Raw genomic sequence first — 20,846 nt, 5'->3', positions numbered from 1 at the left:
TGGCAAAAAGGGCGTAAGTCAGAATTGCACATTGCTAATGTTTTGATGATTTCTGGACCAGCAAAAAACTGTTGTAGACGTAAACTGTATGTACCAATAAAAATAGCCGATTTTTCTGGTCCAGAAATCATCAAAACATTATCGATGTGCATTTCTGACTTAAGCCCTTTTTCCCAAACATCAGAGAATTGTAATGTACAAATTCTCCTATCTGATTTTTCATGAATTTTGTAGGAGACGAAAAACCATTTTTAGGATCATCTCCTGCTTTCACGTGTAAATTTTGACATGTCTTGTAGTAAATAGATAGTTGAATTTACTACAAAACATGTCAAAAAATATATGAAAACAGGAGGTAACCATAAAAAAGTTTTTAGTCTCTCTTACAAAACTCATGAAAAAACAAATCGGAGGTATGTCACATCAGTGACTATATCCAGGGAATGTCTAAAAAATATACTTTGATGTCCCAAGAACCAAATATAACCTTTATATATATACAGGGTGTAACAAAAATACAGGTCATAAATTTAATCACATATCCTGGGACCAAAAATAGTTTGATTGGACCTAACTTACCTTAGTACAAATGTGCACAAAAGAAAAGTTACAGCCCTTTGAAGTTATATATTAATAGCACCAAGGGCCTTAGAGGCCCATGGCTTGAAAAGTTTGTTTTTTCTTCTTTTCACGTTTCTTTATGTACTGAGATCTTCTCTGGCTTGATATGTGATTTTTCTCCATTCCTTCCTCTTATTCATTTTTCTTTTCTGACCCTGTAACACCATTCTTTCCAAATCTTTTTCGACCTCTTGCTTCCATCTATTTTCCGGTCTTCCTCTTCTCTTTCTTGAAGCTATAGTGTAGTTTAGTACCCTTTTCGGAGTCCTCGTTTTTGGCATCCTTTCAATGTGACCTCGTGATCTAAGTCTCTGTGCCTTTATCACTCATTTGAAGTTACAAAATGAAAAGTGATTTTTTCCAATGTATCGAAAACAATGTGCTTTTGTGCACGTTTCAATTTAATTATTATTGTAGTACCTACCATTTAAACGTTTTAAAAACTTTTTTGCCTCTTATTGCTTTTTCGAAAAGTCAATTTTTATCGAAATATTGTGAATATTTGTCAAATCCACCACATATTTGTATATGGTTAAGTACGATTATGGAGACTTGGTAATAATATGCAAACTTATTTATGCTTTACATTTTTAGGTATATTTTGAACCATATTAAAAAAGAAGCCAGACTCGATAAAACGTGCCTTATCGAAAAAATACAAAGAGGCAAAAAAGTTTTGAAAACACTCTGTTTAACTAATGGTACCTCAGTAATAGTTTAATTGGAACATACAACATTTGGGGGGTTTAAAGGAACAAAACCCCCATAAAATTTTTACGTGGACATATTAAAAAAGAAGTCGCAACTCGATAAAAACTGCCTTATCTGAAAAATACTAAGAAACAAAAATATTGAATTTAACTAATGGTACCACAATAATAAAATTGAATTGGAACATACACAAAAGTTTGGGAGGATTTAAGGGATCAAAACCCCCATAAAATTTTTATGGGGTGCACAAATTTCACCATAATTTTTCTTTAAGATATTCCTGCCATAATAATGCCACATGTCACATGTCCATTTTCAATAAAAAATCGCTAATAGTTTTCGATATAATCGAAAAAATCCATTTTCATTTTGTAATTTCAAAGGGCTGTAACTTTTTATGTGCATATTTGTACAAGGTAAGTTAGGTTCATTTGAACTATTTTTGGTCCCAGAATAATGTGATTTAATTTATGACCTGTATTTTTGTTACACCCTGTATATACAGCCCATTACGCACCACCTTAAAAATTGGGCATTTTTGATGTCTCGAATTTCCTAAACCTGTTGTTGCATCTAGGTGATTTTTTTTATAATATTCTAGCCTAGGCCCTAGAATATGTTACCTCCTTATGCTTGTCATGCACAGGGAGCTATACTGTAATATATATTATATCACATTACTATAGAGAGCGATATGATATAATATACATATATTACAGCATGACAAGCTTAAGGAGGTAACCTATAGCCTAGGCTATAATATTATAAAAACATCACTTAGATGGGACAACAGGTTTAGGAAATACGAGACATCAAATATACCCCATATTTAAGGTGGTGCGTTAATTTCTTGGAGAAGTGTATTGTAATTTAATGTAAATACTGTAATATCCAATAATTGTAATTTGATATAAGATGAAATATAAGTTCCTTAAAAAATATATTTTTTATTTCCCACAATACATTCTCCACAGGTCTAAATATCGTCGCTAGACGTCCACCGAATGACCTTCCAGGACGTTAGATGGATGTTCAGCAGCAAGACATTGGACCAAACTGGGACATCCTATGAATGCCCAAATGACGTCCACCGAACGTCCCCTCTGACGTTAGGTGGACCTCCATTGGACGTTTAACAACTTGGCCTTTGGACCAAAATTGGACGTCCTGTTAAGGTCCAATTCACGTCCCCTAGGACGTCCGATTAAGGTCCAATTCACGTCCCCTAGGACGTCCGATTAAGGTCCAATTTACGTCCGATTAAGGTACAATTTACGTCCGCTTAAGGTCCCATTTACGTCCGATTAAAGTCCAATTTACGTCCGATTAAGGTCCAATTTACGTCCGATTAAGGTCCAATTTACGTCCGATTAAGGTCCAATTTACGTCCGATTAAGGTCAAATTTACGTCCTATTAAGGTCCAATTTATGTCCGATTAAGGTCCAATTTACGTCCGATTAAGGTCCAATTTACGTCCGATTAAGGTCCAATTTACGTCCCCTAGGACGTCCGATTAAGGTCCAATTTATGTCCGATTAAGGTCCAATTTACGTCCGATTAAGGTCCAATTTACGTCCCCTAGGACGTCCGATTAAGGTCCGATTAAGTTCCAATATACGTCCCCTCGGACCTTAGATGGACGTCCAATGGACGTTCGGTAGCGCGACATTTGGACCAAAATAGGACGTATAAAGGACGTTCCTTGGACGAAAACGGACGTCCAAAGGACGTCCCTAAAGTCCGTGAAGGACGTCCAATGGACGTCCATTGGACGTCCTTGTGCTATTAGGGATAGAGTTCTTTGTAATTGTTCAATTTTTCTCAAGGGTTTATTAAAATGTACATTCATTCCTAGAAAATTAGAGTCATTTTCATCATCTACTTGGATAAATTCTTCTGTTGGAGATACATTATTACCCCTCTTCTTGTTCAACTAGATCTTACTCACCATCTCCGATCTCGGAGTTCTAAATTAGTGACTAAAAGGCTGGCTGCAGCAATAATAATACTTAAAGTTGCTGCTACCGCCTTTTTCCTTTTATATTTGGTTATTTCTGATAGTCTTGGCATTTCGAAATTTACCAAGTTAAATAAACAGCAATAAAGTAATTAAAAAAAAAAACAAAAGTTTATAAGTTAGGTTAAGGGTAAAACTTTCAAATTGCATGCAAGCCGGGTTGCAAGCTGTAAAATACCATGCAATAGACTTGCATGAAAGTCTTGTATGCAAGAAATTGCAGCAAGTTTTCTTGCAAGCTGTAAAGCGGTCTTAATAAATGTGAATTGAAAGACAACAATGTAGGTACAGTCGAGTCCGCGAATCTTTACCCGTGCGTCATTAATACCTGGCGAGATAAAACACATACTTTTTATCTAGCATCATTCTCTTCCACGCATGAAACTCATGACAAACCAGATGCCGTTTGTTATTAAGTAAAAACACATGTTATTTTTATGAACCATCTAGACTCAGTGCATTGAAAAGAGATAGGTACACAAAAAGACGATTCGGTATGATTTCATATTTTAAGCACAATTTGTTTGACGTTTCTGCTTTGTTTACTTTTGTGGCTGTCAGTCAGTTGAATTTTTTGCGGTTTTGTCGAATTTTTGCGTTTTGAAGTTTCCTTATATTACACAAACAGTTGTTTTCACAACTAATTTTATATTGGGCTTTGAAATTTTAAGGTAAATAATTATATTTGGGCAATTAATATTTAAAACACACAAAGCTAACGTCATTCACACAGTAAAGAAATGATTGTGTTTAGATTTCCGTCAAAGTGAATAAAATAACAAAAATAAAATATGTTATTGAATTTTTTTATAAATTGTTTATTTATTTATTAATCAATAATAATAAAAGAATTTATTAAGCTACTTCAAATATAGCTGTAATTCTGCACAAAAATTTTGAAGCAAAACTTACATTTGACATTCTATATATTTGATAACGTCAAATTTTATAATAAAACCAATAATCGGAACAATAGCCACTTTCTGTCAGTTTTTGTTGCGTGAAATAAATTTCCGACTTATTTCATATGCTTTAAATGATGACGCACGGGTAAAGACTCGCGGACTCAACTGTACATTGTTATTACTTTACATTATATCTCAGTTCCAGGTACCTACATTGTTGTCTATCAATTCACATTTATTACTGTTTTTATTATATTACTGCTAATTTAATATTTTAGCTACAACTTTTTAAGCTTTCTGATTGGTCTTCCCTTACACGACCACTACTCCTTTCATTTAGGGCCGGTTGTTCGAACGCTAATCAACAATGATCACTATCAAATATTTAATTACTGTCACCAAAACTGTCAATGTCAACTTTTATTGGGTTGCTGAAAACATAATTAATTATAATTATGAGATTAGTTAATCAATTAACATAACAATTATTAACATAATTGATTAAGTAATTTCATAATTGTAATCAATTATTTTTCCAGCAACCCAAACAAAGTTGATATTGACAGTTGGTAACAGTAATTAAATATTTGATAATGATCATTGTTGATTAGCGTTCGAACAACCGGCCCTTAAACATCTAGAAGTACTGACCTGAACAATTTAGGTTACAGCTGCACATCCATATATCTAACATACATAATACACATTCTACCCGTCTTGATCCAAACGTTGTCAATCTTACATTAACACATACATTAATAAATAGAAGTCTTTTAATAAATATAAATAAAAATAAAATCTTTTAATAAATAGAAATAAAAATCTTTAAAACCATTAAAACCATATCAAAATTTTTTAAAAAATTGTATATGTATATGACATTCACTAAAGTTTACTTCACAAACACAATAACAGGCACAGATTTGTTGGTTGTCTCTCAACAACTATCTCTTCACCCTCAAGAATTCCCAAATCCCATAAACTTGTTTACCTTTGTAACATTCTCCGTCTATTCCACCTTATCCCATTAGCATAACTTAAGCAATAACATCATGTTAATGAATACTGAGGTAGTAGCTCCATGTATCCGAATGTAAGTACGACACGTTATAATTGCATGATTATAGACGATATACATCTGCATGTGTTTGTAGGCTTGGGGACGTGTGTTACCGCCCCCGTTTTTACATGCATACCTATGTATTTGTCTACTATTTTCACTACTTTTAGGTATGTTGTTCAACATTGGCTTGATCTTATGGATCTTTAGCATTTTTTACAACCAGACATTGTTCTAACTCTGGTTTTTTATTTGTAGCATTTAGTGACTTGTGACCGTTGACCTGAAGATGCTCTGCATAGTTTAGAGAGCGAAACCGGTCGTCGGAAGTTACAATAAATGATTGAGAGTACGTCTGTCTTTTACTTCATTTAAAATGAACTCTCACATGCAACCCATTCAACATATACTTTTTTATATTTATTCAAATTTTAGGTATTGGAGCCTCTATAGAAATAGCTCAATGTGAAATACTGCTGGCTCAATATTTCAGAGTAAAGCACGCTATTTTGGCTAATGTATGTCAAGGAATGGCATCTTTTGGCTTCGTTATCGTCCCCGTTGTTATAGGACACAATGTGTTAAGTTCTAGTCTATTGCACGTAGTGTTATGGTATCAGGCTATTATTTTACAAGGTTTGATATGTAACATGGTGTTCAAAAAACCTGCTTATTTAAAATCGAGACAACGAGAAACATATAACTATATAACGGTAAGTAATACCTCATATTCGTTTTCACTGTTCTTTTGTCTATCCATTTTTTACTAATTTCCGGGGTTTCCGGTTCCTTGGCATTTCTTTTCACTCTTCTCCCTCTCTTAGAAACAACCTACAAAATTATGTCGAATACTCTACTGCAAAGATTATTTCCGTATGCAAAAGAAGTAATAGGTGATTACCAGTGTGGCTTCCGACCAGGAAGATCAACAAAAGACCAGATTTTTATCTTGCGGTAAATTTTAGTAAGGCGACTCCTGCGCACTATCTGCCCGCAATACTGTATCGTCTGCATATCTAATATTGTTTATAAGTTGTACATTTGCTGCAATACCATCTTCTAATTCGTCCAAGGCTTCTCTAAAGATGTTTTCAGAGTATAATATGTTAAATAACGCTGGTGACAGTATGCAACTCCTTTTCAGACTGTGAATATCTCGGACAGTTCAGTTTAGAATCGCACTGTTGCTTTTTGTTGTATATATAATTTTGAGATCTGTCTTAAATCTTTATCATCGAGTCCTGGTACTACTACTTCGTCAAATGCCTTCTCAAAATCAATGAAACATGCATACACATCTCACATCGCAGTTGACATCCCTAGCTCTCTGTATTAGAACTTGGAAACTGAAAAGTGCCTCCCTCGTTCTGAGTCCTGCCAAATTGAACTTCACTTAGATGTTCTTCTAATTTGGTGTATATGCGCGAGTGAATGATAGGAAGGAATACTTTAAGTACATGTCTATCAAGTTAATTAATCCATGTTCTTCACATTTCTTAGCGTTGTCTTTGTTAAGAACTGGAATGGATATTGATAGTATCTTTTGGTAAGTGGCCAGTCTCGTATATATGTATTGTTGAATAACTTCGTTAGGGTAAGAGCAGAACAAGTGGGTCGAGGTGGAGGTGTAGGTCGCGGTGGATGCTATTAGTTAAGTCGCGGTCGATGCCGACAGCACATAGCAAGGAGGTCACCTGCGCTGTCAGTCGAGCTAGAACCACAATCAAGTGAAGTAGTTTAATGAAATTTGAATGAAAAAAAGACTGTGCTTTTGCGATGTTGTGTCAGTCAAGTGATGATAGTGATGAAATGTCAGCTGTGAACAATCGGATCCTCCTTCATATTTCAAAAATTTACTGAATTTAATTACTTTAGAAATTCAAAAATAAACTCAATACGAAAAAGGGATTATATAAAAAGTATCAACTCAGATAGCGCAGGTAATGACAACTTGGCTTCGAACGGACCAATCACAGGGCAGCATCCCAGGCAACCAAACGACGTTTTTATAACGTAGATAACACGTCATAAACATGACCAATTGACGTGTTTTTATGACGTAGTACCGACGTTGAAAATCACGTGTATTGGTCTCATCGATTTGACGTCAAAAAGGTGACGACTTTTATACGTCAGTAAAATCACGTCTTTAATACTTTCAAAAAGTGACCTCTTTCAGATGTTTCAAAATAGGTAGTATAAAAAATAGGTAACATGAAACCCGTTCTTCGTCCCATGTGTCGAAGATATTATACTACAATTTGTTTAAGATCATTTGTGCATTAGAAGCAATCTAACATTGATTCTACATGATTGTACCAGCCCTTGTATTATAGAATTTTCACTATTTGTGTAAGTATACCTACCTACTTACTGTGTCAAAACTGAAACAATATATATAAACTAATAAATAATTTATTAACAAATTATCCATTAAATCAAAAATAATCATGAACAACTAACTCATTTTGGAATACATGTATACCTACAGTAGTATCTGAGCGTCATTTTTCTTTGCCATCTCATAGCTAAATCTTGTAGACTGCTGAAGCAATCTGAGAAGGCTAAACATTAATTTAATTAAACTCGATAACACATAATTAGTTCATTTACAGAAAATAAACATAACCTCAAACAGTTGTCAAGAAGCATATTGCATTCAACTAACTCACTGAGCGAAAACGAATACAAATCTCTTAATTAACACGTTTCTTCAACTAAATATCTAAATGAAAAGTCTTATTTTATTACACAAGACACAAACCACGTACACAATAAATGAGAAATTTCTTATGAACATTATTTAACGAAATTGTTTGGAGTAGATAATACAAACAAGCTCCTCCCAATCTTGTGACGTCAGACTTAAACTGTCTGAAATAAAAACGTTTTTTAAACGTATTTTAAACGTCATTAATCTTACGTATTAAAAATCACTTACAAAAGACGTCTATATGACGTAATTTTTAAACACGTGTATATATTCAACCAAAACTGACGTTTCCTCGACGTTATATGACGTCACTTGGTTGTCTGGGATCCTTGTAGGCCGCGTAGTAGACATCCATGTAAAACAGACTTATTTTATTTTCAAAAGCATCGATGTAAACCTCCTGGATGGCATCGCGCTAAACCTCCACCGCGACTTACCTGCTCTGTTCTCTTCCATTCAGTACAATGGTTTTGTTTTACATGGATACCGACATCGACCGCGACCTCCACCTCCACCGCGACCCACTTGTTCTGTTCTTACCCTAAGAGCTGTGATTATGTGCCTCAAATAGCTTTAAAAGTTTACCATGCACTTCATCAGATCCTGATGATTTCCTACCTTTAATCTGCTTAATGGCCAAAGTTACTTCTTTGTTTGTTACTTCTGGGCTGTAGGGATTGTCTATTTCAGTCGATCTTCCCCTGTATCTTCGAATAATTCTTTCATGTATTTTTTCGTCCTCACCTCCTTTTAATATCATTCTTTTTTTTTTTATTTATAATAATTTATAGATCTCATTGTTTGATGTTATTTTTTAGTCCAATCCAGATGATGAAGAAGACATTTTATCCAAAAACTCCAGAGAGCTCCAGATTAAAAGACAAAACAGCACGGGGACGCAAGTCATGATCGAAAAACACGCATTACCTGCCTCAGGTCCAACAGACGCTGAACCAAATAGCAGCGGAACGAACCAACTGAGCCGAAACTGGGAAACCTTCGAAGACGAAGAAGAAGCTAGAGAGAAAGCCAACTACGAAATCCTAAACCAGGATTGGGAAACCTTCGAAGACGACGAAGAAAGTGAAGAGAAACCAAAGAAAGACTGGGTGAAATTTGAGGATGAGCCAAAGAATAGTAAAAACCTCAAATTAGAGCTGTCCTTTGCTGAGACTGCAAAGAGGGAACCTACTAGTAGTTTAACTGGATTACCAAAGCCACTGTTTTCAGATTTACCGGTAAATAATAATAATACTTACTCTTACGATATTATGGAGAATGATTTGCGTTCAGCTGAGCCTGTAGTATTTATGCCAACGACCATCGAGAAACCAAGAAGGCTTGCTGATAAGCTAGAAGTTTTAAAGCAACTGACGTTTTATAAATCGCTTTTGACAGTGTTGACTACGAAATTTTCTATGTTCATATTTTATACTTTATTTCCATTGTATGTTTACCAAGAAGTGGAACGTTTAACTTTAAGAGAAATGTCAGTGATGGTTGGACTGCTTTCGATTAGTGGTTTACTGTTCACTGGAGTCTCCCATTGGATCAATATCGACAAAAAGAGACGACCGATATGTTTCTGGGTGTTATGTTGGGTTGGAGCCTTTGGATATTTCAGTAAGTAACTAAATATATTTCTTCTGCAAATTAAAAGATAATTTTTATCTTTTATGAACACTTTCTAGTTTGTTGTGAACTTTCACTTCAGAAATCAAAATACAAAACATAATATAAATTATATAAATTTTGTTTTTGTTGCTGACTCATTGATATTGACAATTCAGACATATTAGACGTTTTAAAGTAGACGACTTTAAATATCGTATGTATTCTGTTAATTCAACCAACATTAATAAATTAAGGATCAGTCTAGATTAATATGTATTTATTTTCGAAAAATTATTTTTGATCGAATATTTTCACGGCCAACGTAATAAAATTTCACGTAATGTTTGTTGCAATTCATGTTTGGCTTAAAGAATCACCTTCTTCTTCGTGTTGTGCCACTCCTATCGGAGATTGGAAATCATCAAGGCTACCCTGACTTTGTTTACAGCTGACCTAAAAAGTTCATTAGTGGTGCAGCCAAACCACTCTCTCAAATTCCGCATCCACGACATTCTTCTACGGCCTGGATTCCGTTTTCCTTCTATTTTTCCTTGCATTATATTTTGAAGTAATGCGTATTTATGACCTCTCATCAGGTGACCCAAATACTCGAGTTTTCTTCGTTTTATCGTTAATAAAATTTCTGGGTCTCTTCCTATCCTTCGTATTACTTCAAGATTTGTGATTCTTTCAACCCAACTTATCTTCAGCATTCGACGGTAGCACCACATCTCGAAACTTTCAATATGTTGTTTCAATTTCAATTTTTATGTTGTTCTGTTTGAGAGTCCAGGCCTCTACACCGTATAATAGCGTGTTAAATACGTAGCCACTTAGCATTCTTAATCGTAGAGGGATGCTTATATCTCTGTTGTAGAAGAATTTTCTCATCTTTATGAAGGTGGTCCTGGCAATTTCGATACGTCTTTTTATTTCATTGTTTTGGTCTCCAGTTTCGTTTATTAAAGTTCCCAAGTATTTATAACTTGATGCTTTTTCAATTTGAATGCCGTTTATACTAATATGTGCTGGTTGTGTCATGATTTTACTGAAGACCATATACTTGGTTTTTTTGATATTAATGTTTATGCCATAATTGTTGCAAGCAATATTTATGTTGTAAGTAATCGTTGTAATTCTTCTACTGTTCTTGCAACTAGTACAGTGTCGTCTGCGTATCGAATATTATTTACAACCTCTCCATTGATTACGATTCCTTCATTTGCTTGCAAAAGGGCTTCCTGACAGATGCTTTCACTATATACATTAAATAGCAGTGGTGACAAAATGCATCCCTGTCTTACTCCTTACGTATTTCTATTGCTTTTGATATCTCGTTTTCTATTTTGATGTTAGCTTTCTGATTCCAATATAAGTTGAGAATTATTCGCAGATCTTTATTATCTGTCTTTTCTTTCAAGAATGTCTCTTAGCCTATCGTGGCGTACTCTGTCAAACGCTTTTTCAAAATCGATAAAACATGCATGTACTTCTTGATTAACGTCTAGGCATCTTTGTGTAAGAACATTCAAACCGAAGAGAGCTTCTCGAGTACCTAGTCCTTTTCTGAACCCCATCTGTGTATTACTAATATCTGACTCCAACTTTTGATAAACTCGGTTGTGGATGATTTTTAGAAATATCTTTAGTAGATGGCTCATTAAAGATATTGTTCGATGTTCTGAACATTCTTTTGCATTGGATTTCTTTGGCAGTGTAACGAATGTAGACAGCAGCCACTCTTGAGGTATAATACCAGTATTGTATTTTGTGTTAAATAAGTGCAATATTATACCTATTGATTCATCATTCAAGAGCTTTAGTAATTCAGTAGGAACCTCATCGGGTCCATTTGCCTTTCCAGTTTTGGAATTTCTAAGTGCCATTTCTACTTCACCTTTTAGGATTTCAGGTCCTGTTTCACCATTTACCTTGTCAATGTTTTTTTGTGTTGTCCTCAAACAATTCTCTTATGTATTCACTCCATCTATTAATTTTTTCTGTTAAGTCTACAATAATATTTCCGTCTTTGTCCTTAAGCAAACTTATTTGATGTCTTCTTTGGGTTCCTGTAAGTTCTTTTACTTTTTTATGTATATTGAATGTGTCATACTTTCTTTCATAGTCTTCCATTTCTACACATTGTTCTTTAATCCATGATTCTTTGGCCTTCTTTATTCTTTGCTTTATGTTCTTATCAACCTCTCTGTATTTTTCTGAATTATTCTTCAATTTGCGTCTTTCATCCATTAGTTCTAGTATGTCTGGTGTCATCCACACCTTATGTTTCTTTGGAGATTTGGTTAGGTGTTTCTTTCCCGTAGTTCTTATTATAGTGTTTATATACTTCAGTTTTTCATCTATGTTGTCTGTTCTGCGGATTTGGTTTTCTGCTACACTGAGGTCGGTGTTAATTTCTTCGCGCACTGTTTGTCGTCGGTGTTCACTTTTAAGCTGACTTAAGTCTAACGTTGGGATGATGGTTTTTCTCATTTTCTTTGGTCTAGCTTCTAACACAGATACTACTGGATTATGATCCGAACCGATATCAGTTCCAGGGTAAGTTTTAGTAGATTTCACGGCATTACGGTATCTTTTTGTCACCATTATGTAATCTATTTGGTTTCTGATTACTTTTTCTTGTGTGTGTTGAGGTGACGTCCACGTATACAGTCTCCTTGGGGGTAATTTAAAGAATGTATTAGTTATTATTAAATCTTCGCTTTGACAAAACTGAACTAAACGATCACCCCTTTCATTTCTATTACCTAAGCCGTATTCACCGACATTTTCTCCAACTTTACCCTGACCTACCTTGGCGTTCAGATCGCCCATTACTATGTTAATGTGTTGTCTCTTGTTAAGAATCACCAATGACTCACAAATTAAAGCAGTTAGGTATAGATAGGGAATGCTTAAGAAATAAAATAAAAGTACCCTAAAATATCATTTCATTACAATAATAAAATACAGGGTGGTCCATTTAAGAAAACTACTCATTCAGAGTTTCGACCAACCCTGTATACTAAAATTAAACATTTTGCTATATTAATAATTTTTAACAATAATAGACAATAGACTATATTAAAATTAATTTGAACATAAATAGAGCTTTTAATATCAAATCACTACAATTCTACAGGGTGTGAATGTTGCTACGAAATCAATAAAAAATTATAATTATCTTTTAAACTACTTCTTCTTTATGTACCATATCCTTTCAGAACGTTGGTTACCATCATAGCTATCTTAATCTTATTCACTGCCACCCTAAATAGCATGCTTGTATCAACACAATAACAATCTCGCAAGTTCTTCAACCATGAGGTTCTTCTTCGTCCTGGACTGCGTTTGCCTGCTAGTTTTCCTTGCATAATATTTTAAAGCAACTTATATTTGGGACCTCTCATTACATGTCCGACATATTCCAGCTTTCTCTGCTTGATGCTTTTTATAATCTCAGTAGTTTTGCTGAAACGTTCTAGTATTGTGGAGTTTCGGATCTTCTCCACACAAGAAACTTTTAAAATTCTTCTATAGCACCACATTTCGAAAATCTAAAGGCGATTTAGATCGATTTTATTCACATTCCAGGACTCGACACCATAAAGTAAAACCGAGAACACGTAGCAGCGAAGTAGGCGGATCCTCAATGCCAATTCTAGGTCTTTGTTACATAACACCTTGGGCATCCTTCTAAAAGTGGTTCTGACCTGCTCTATCCTAGATCTAATTTTGCCGTGACTTTCTAGTCCATTCTTTCACGGTTTTTGCTCTAAATTTTAAAGAACCGCTTGGATTGACATGAAATTTGGCATACGTATAGCTTACATGTCAAAGAAAAAAAGTGATATTGTGCCGATGTGTGCTTTTCCCCTGGGGGTGACTTTCACCCCCTCTTGGGGTTGAAAAAATATATGTCCAAACCAAGTCTGGAAATGGGTAAACTGACTAATTTTAAGTAACTTTTGTTCTATAGAGCTTTTTCGCCAAGCCAACACTTTTCGAGTTATTTGCAAGTGAATATGTTCATTTTTCAACAAAATAACCACATTTTTAGACGGTTTTTCGCAAATAACTCAAAAAGTAAGTATTTTGTCGAAAAAACGTTCTTAGCCAAAATATAGCCTATAAAAAAGTAAAAAAATGCTGTACGCGTTAGGTCTCTGGATCTCGTAGAACCAGAGTTATAGCCAATGAAAAATAGATTCATATTCACCAAATTTCAAATAGAATATTTCGACGTGAAATATCCAAAAAATTAAGCACTTTTTGGGAAAAACCTATTATAACTTTTTAAAAGTGTTTAAAAAAAGATTTATTTCTGTTTTCACAAAAAGTTTCTAGCATTAAATTTAAGCAAGTTACGCTCAAAATAAAGTTGGTCCCTTTTGTTTTTGCAAAAAAAAATCGGAAAGACCACCTCCTAATTAGCAACTTAAGTTAAATTAATCGTTACCACTCCACAAATTATTTTACTTATGTTGTGTTTATATGATCTGTAAGTTTCATCGATTCAAAGTGCTTATTTTTGAAAAAATTTGGTTTCAAAGTAAAATTTTTAAAAATTTAAATTTTGAAAAATATGCTTTTTTTTCAAAATAACTTAAAAATTGTTAGAGATACCAAAAATCTCGAAAAACAAAAAAAGTCAGATTTGCTTTTCTGAGTATCATGTATTTTTTTGTTTTTCTGTTAGACAAAAATTGATTAAGATTTGGTGTTTCTAAATTTGCATACATTCGTGATCAGTGACTCGTTCAACCCCTTTTAACTACAGCCCTTTCAATAATAAGGACTTTGAACCGATGAAACTTACACATCATATAAACAATATATACACGAGTCAAGAAACTTGTGAAGTCGTAACGATTAAGTTCATTCAAGATACTAATTAGGGGGCAATTTTCTCGATTTTTTTACCAAAACCAAAAGGGACTAACTTTCTTTTGAGCGTAACTTGTTTAATTTTGATGCTAGAATTTTTTTATAAAACAGAAATGAATTTTTAAACACTTTAATTAAGTTGTAATCAGTTTCCCCGAAATGTGCTTCATTTTTGATTATTTCACGTTAAAGTATTCCATTTGGAATTTGACGAATATGAACTTATTTTTCATTAGCTATAACTCTGCTTCTACGAGGTGTAGAGAGGTGATATATACACCATTTTTTTTAAATTTTTTACAGGCTATATTTTTGCTAATAATGTTTTTTCGACAAAATACTTATTATTTGAGTTATTTGCGAGAAACCGTCTAAAAGCGTGGTTATTTTGTTGAAAAAATGAACATATTTACTGTCAAATAACTCGAAAAGTATTGACTTAGTGAAAAAACTCTATAGAACAAAAGTTACTTAAAATTAGCCAGTTTATCCATTTCCTGACTTTGTTTGGACGAATATTTTTTCACCCCCAAGAGGGGGTGAAAACCACCCCCAGAGCAAAAGCACATATCGGCACAATATCACTTTTTTTCTTTGACTTGTTAGCTATATGTATGCCAAATTTCATGTCAATCCAAGCGGTTCTTTAAAATTTAGAGGTTTTGCAATATTTTACCGTTAAAGAACGGACTATTCTGCGTTACAAGGTAAACGATTTTAACAACTTGCCCAAGTTTGGTATTATTTACATACAGACGGTTTTATTTATGTTGTTCACTTATTACCTCCCTAGACATGCCTCCCTACAACTCTCAACGACACTATAAGTAGTGGTTGCAGATCTTTTAGACTAGAAGCTAGTACTGTATATCGTCCGCATATCGCTACCTTAAACTACCCCGTATAAAATTACAAAACCTCATATTTTAAGAAAGAAGACATCGAGTAAAATCTAAAAATGTAAAAATATACAGGGTGCCCCATTAAAAAAACGAAGTTATAAGCAACTTCCTGTATAACCAGAAGTAGCAAATAGATGAAAATATTTTTATTAAACAGTTCACTCTTCAAAAGACCTTAATTCCAATTTTTCATGATTCAGTTACCTTTGGTTCTCGAGCTATTTCTAATTGGCCGTTTATCTGTCTCACCCTGTATAATTTTTAAAATTTTTTGTAATATTATCTATACTAAATTTACAATCAAGATGCAGTAGAAATAAACAAACCAAGACACGTTAAATGCTACTAGGAGCACTCCCGAATCATAATTTACAATGTATAAACTTTGGAAAACATGATTTGGGATTTACATTGTAAATTATGATTTGGGAGTGCTCCTAGTAGCATTTAACGTGTCTTGGTTTGTTTATTTCTACTGCATCTTGATTGTAAATTTAGTATAGGTACTTACTATACTTACTACTTTTATAATCGTTTTATTTGCAGTGCTTGCAGATTCGAATTCCAAGCAAGTCTTAATATTCGGAGCGATAGGGGTAATCCTCAGCATAGCTACATTACAGTATGTCGGAATGCCTATTTTAGGTTTGACATTAAGAGGAGAAACAAGTAAAGAATTCTCTATCATTAGTACATTAAGCGGCTGTGCATTATTGTTATTTTTAGTATTTGGTAAGTATTTGAACTATCATATCTTTCAAACTAAATACCATATCATTTAATTTTATCATTGCAATACACGTAATCGCCTAAGAAAATAGGCGGTACAGTATTTCTCATGATCATCTTTCAGTGCGTCACAGTTTTTCGATTTCTTTCTAACGCATTAAATTGTATGTGACAGAAAAAAGGCACGTCGGTGATTACATTTCGTCGGTGACATTTTTATAACATTTATTCTAGTTATTCTAGTTGTCGATAGATGACGCCATAATAAAAAAATATTTTTTTTTAAATTAGATAATAATATTACAAATATAATCTGTATAATTTATAAGACTATACAAATCAAAGAAAATACCATTTTATAAATGCAAGAAACGCATTTGATTTGTTTTTATTCCAAATTGAAAATAAAATGTGACAACTGTCAGATTTAACTAAAATGTCATGTTAGAATAAATGCCATAAATGTGTATTATCACGGACTTACCCTTTTTCCTATCATTTGTTACGCACTGAAAAATGATCATGAAAAGGACAATATGTTATTTTAGGCCCATATTTCAGGTGGCATGAGATATTTCAAAATTCTTTTCTTTTAGAATCTACTTTTATCAAATATAAATATAATGTATATGCCTTATATAGGGAAGACGAGAGACGAGGTTTACTCTGGGCACCAGAGGTAGCTCGAGGACCATCGTCGTTATCATATTCGTGTTCAGTGACCTCGAAGTCCCTCGAGTAACAAAATTGAACTCATTCCTGTTGACTTTTTCTGAGTTACAAATTTTTCACTTTGTATGCACTTTGGAAATGCATTTTCTTTATGCTCAAATGCAGTTTTCTGGCTAATTGGCTAAGCCAAAGCCATTATAGAATAAAAAATAAAAAAGAATGTGTGTGTACTTTTGTACGCACGTAAGAAGTTATACTTCTATTATATGATTATAAACGAAATTAATATACTTTTTATTTATATTTTATTTAAATATTAAACTAATTTATACTTACTACTTCTCAAACATTTTTATTAAAACAGCGCCAAAAATTAAAATAATAAAAGAATAAAACACACACAAACACATTAAAAATGCCACAAATGATTTCTGAACATTAATTGTCGGACATTTTTTAAACTAAATACGTATTTTCTGAAAATAAAATTATATAATAAATATACTTACAATCATAAAATGTATAAAAAAAAATAAAAAAATAAAAGTTTCTGTTGGGATTCGAACCAACTTACCAGCGCTCCTGTTATTGGCGTTGTATTGGGGTTCACTCGCATTAAACGCTTCGCCACGGAGACAGTGTGTCATTATGTGCGAAGATCGACTAACTAAACGGATTAAACTTTTTGACATTTTTGAATTATGTAAATCAAATTATTTTGATTTTGAATTGAAATGATTTAGAATTGAAAAAATACAACAAAACATAGAGTAAGAAAACAATATATTAGGTGAATATTGATAGAAATTTTGATGGTAATCAAATTATGTAAATAAAAGTATTACATACTCTGTATCAATATAACGACTAATAAATTTCGCAATCACTTGCATCGTGCTATGTTCAAATATCATAACAAAATTTGATCAACTATTTTTAAAACACTTACCAGTGTAAGATTCTTTAGCTTTGAATAAGCGAGATCGTAGATCGTCCCGGTTGATTGTTGTTATCCGCAAATCTCTACGCTTTCGAGCTAATAGGTTCTTTATCAGTAATTTTGCGGCACTCATACTAGTCACAGTTTGATGGGCTTTCACATTGACATGCAACAATCATCTCTTCTATGTTAATAAGTCCAAAAATATACTTAATATGAAAACTATTTAAAAAGGCAGTATAACAATTAACTAACTTTTGTTTGTTGTTTCTTTTTCTACAAATTTTAAAACGCATCAACCAAACCACAGTCCCACAGCTGCCATATTGGATAATTTTTGTCATGTCATTTGAACATCCAATCAGAACAAAGTTGTAATGCGACTGCGCCGGGATCAAAGGTTTTAATCCTATTAAAATTCACCCTTATATCGCGCGTAAAGAAGTATAATTTCAAAAATGCAGTTTTCATTTTATTACCTTGAATTTTTCTTTCTATATACATATAGAAAGGAGAAATCCAGAAGCAGTTATCAAGAAAATCACCAAATGGAAACCAGTATCAGGCATACCACGAGGATGACCCAAAACCAGATAGTTGAGGACCTCAAGAAGATGGGAGTTAGAGAATGGGTAACCATAAGCAAAAACAGGAACGAATGTAGAAATATTGTAGAAGATGCTAAGTTACACAACCAATAGGGAACTTGCATAAATTTTTAAATTCGAAAAAAATGTTATAAATCACAACAGAACATAATTTAAAACATGTATCAAAGATAAAAAAGTTTTGTTTGTCTTTCGTTTGGCCCCCAAAGGCGATTAAAAATTCAAATTAAAACAGGTGGTCCAAAACGCGTCGTGACGTCACTGGGTTGTACATTTACATTTTTCCCACAAAGTAAACAGAATTTTAAATTAGACGTTATAAACGTCAGTAGAAAATACATTTATTTGAGGTTACAAGTGTTTTTGATCGTTTGACCTATTCATAGAAAACATGTACTTTTACAAAATGGTTTTATTTTCAATAGTAAACCTTCGTTCTTTTCCTTCAAAAACAGTATAAAACTCCAATTTTAACAAACTGGTATATATTATTACAATGACATATGATAAATATCATTAGAATATAAATATTTTTGACTTATTCCACGACGATGAGCTGGCCAAATACCCAAGTAGGTGGAGGCCAATAAACTAAAGAAAGAGAAGAATATACCTAAATATAAGGTTGTGTCTAGGTATACGCTAACGTGTACGCAAATAAAAAAGTTAGAGTGTCAGTGATTTCTTATTTTTTATTTGTTTAGTGTTTGTTTTTAAATTAACTATGGAGTGTGGACAATTATTTAGTTCTTTTAATGAGTTTAAGAACATTTTAAAACAGTACGAAAAAGATAAGAGACTATAAATTAATATATATTTTTTTTAGTTATAAATGACATAGTATTACCGTCCAAGATTAAAATAAAAGGAAGACCTAAAGCTTTCACAATAATAATTCACTTGTTCTGAAGCTATTATCCTTGTGGCATTTTTGTAATCAACTATTCTAAACGGGAACTAAGCCACAATTTAACTAAAAAATTGATTTTATTAACGTTTCGACGTCTAAACCGGATGTCGTTGTCAAAATACAAAATATTATTAAATTAAACAAAAATGTTGTTGCTTAGTAAAAAATTTTTTCTAATAATTTATTTAATCTGACTAATTTTTGTATTTTGGCAATGACATCCGATTTGGACGTCGAAACGTTAATAAAATAATTTTTTTAGTTAAATTGTGGCTTATTTTGCATTTAGAATAGTTGATTATAATAATTCACTTACGTATAAAAATTATTTTAGCAATATTTTGTACCTACATGTCATGTCAATTAAATACATATAATTATTTTGCTAACCTAAATATATACTTTTATATATATACATTGATTTATTACAATAAGTTTGAAACATCTGAATAGTTCTGCTTCCCTTCCCTTAACAAATATTTTTCTATCAAACAAACACTAAACATATCATAATAGCATGTACCAAAATATATAGTCACTGCGCAACCTAAATAATGACGTCACTCACTTAATGAAGTTTAATTCGCGTCTATCTAACTTTTTTATTTGCGTACACGTCAGTGTGTACTTAGACACAGCGAAATATAACCATAGCCAAAACGAATGCAAAACTATGTGACGTCACGGGCCGTTTGAACTATTTTATACCGCAGAAGACTTTAAATATGTATTTCTAAGTTATTACGAGTTTTTGAAGCGTGAAATTTTGGAAATCTCATTTTTAAACAAAACTGAACATTATTATCTAATAAAAAAAATGTGCAAATTCCCTATTGTAAGATGTTAATGCGGACTGATTTCCCGCGAAAAACGAATCGGAAGAGCCCAAAAAGGGCGGCAATAATGACTATGAATTTTGTTCACAAATTTTCCTGTACTGTCCCAAATCGAATGCAAAAAATTGCATAGCGATTCGTCTTGCTTGCTGAAAATTGCTAGGTTTAAGGTTTAGTGCTTCATTGCCTCGCTTACTGATTGAATATTATGTTTGATAACATGTTGTCTCTTTATTTTCAGATATGACGTTTAGAACGTGCTTCAAATTAATGGCATTACTTCATTTCTTCACAGGCGCTGTCTGGTTCGCCAATTACATATATAAAAGAATTAGGATCTAGAATAAATTATCTTTAATATTAACTAATACGCTTTTGTAAATATAAGTTAATTATTATTAAATTAATATATAATGTTATATCTTTAATATCCACTATCCTTCAAACATACCCCTAGCAAAGATCAGTAGCGGATCTACTGGGGGAAATTCTTCTCCCCCCACCCCAATAAAAGTCCAAAATTCATGAAACTTACACCATAGACATAGACAGACAAATTCAACAAAAAAAAAACCGCTTGTTAGGAAAATTAAGGGAACTTAATGCATATAAGCTATTATTAATTGATGTCTGTTATTTAGTTTGGTTTTATCTTTGTTATGTCTTTTGATTGGTGTTTCATTGGAAGTTCCCCCTAAGCTCCCCATGGCACATTTATAG

General features: G+C 33.0%; 1 protein-coding gene across 1 annotated transcript in view; it reads left to right on the top strand.

Annotated features, from left to right (window-relative positions):
* LOC126879418 (uncharacterized) overlaps positions 1-20,545 on the top strand; it is an 84,282-nt gene extending 63,737 nt beyond the window's left edge. The window contains exons 4-7 of the mRNA XM_050642426.1: positions 5,751-6,028; positions 8,847-9,651; positions 15,978-16,163; positions 20,368-20,545. Coding sequence (XP_050498383.1) covers positions 5,751-6,028; positions 8,847-9,651; positions 15,978-16,163; positions 20,368-20,468 — 1,370 coding nt within the window. The 3' untranslated portion in view covers positions 20,469-20,545. The remainder of the gene's footprint in view (positions 1-5,750; positions 6,029-8,846; positions 9,652-15,977; positions 16,164-20,367) is intronic.
* The last annotated feature ends 301 nt before the right edge of the window (positions 20,546-20,846 follow it).

The sequence above is a fragment of the Diabrotica virgifera genome, chromosome 2 (assembly GCF_917563875.1).
Source record: "Diabrotica virgifera virgifera chromosome 2, PGI_DIABVI_V3a".
Taxonomy (NCBI): Eukaryota; Metazoa; Arthropoda; class Insecta; order Coleoptera; family Chrysomelidae; genus Diabrotica; species Diabrotica virgifera.
This window is presented reverse-complemented; position numbering and strand designations above follow the sequence as displayed.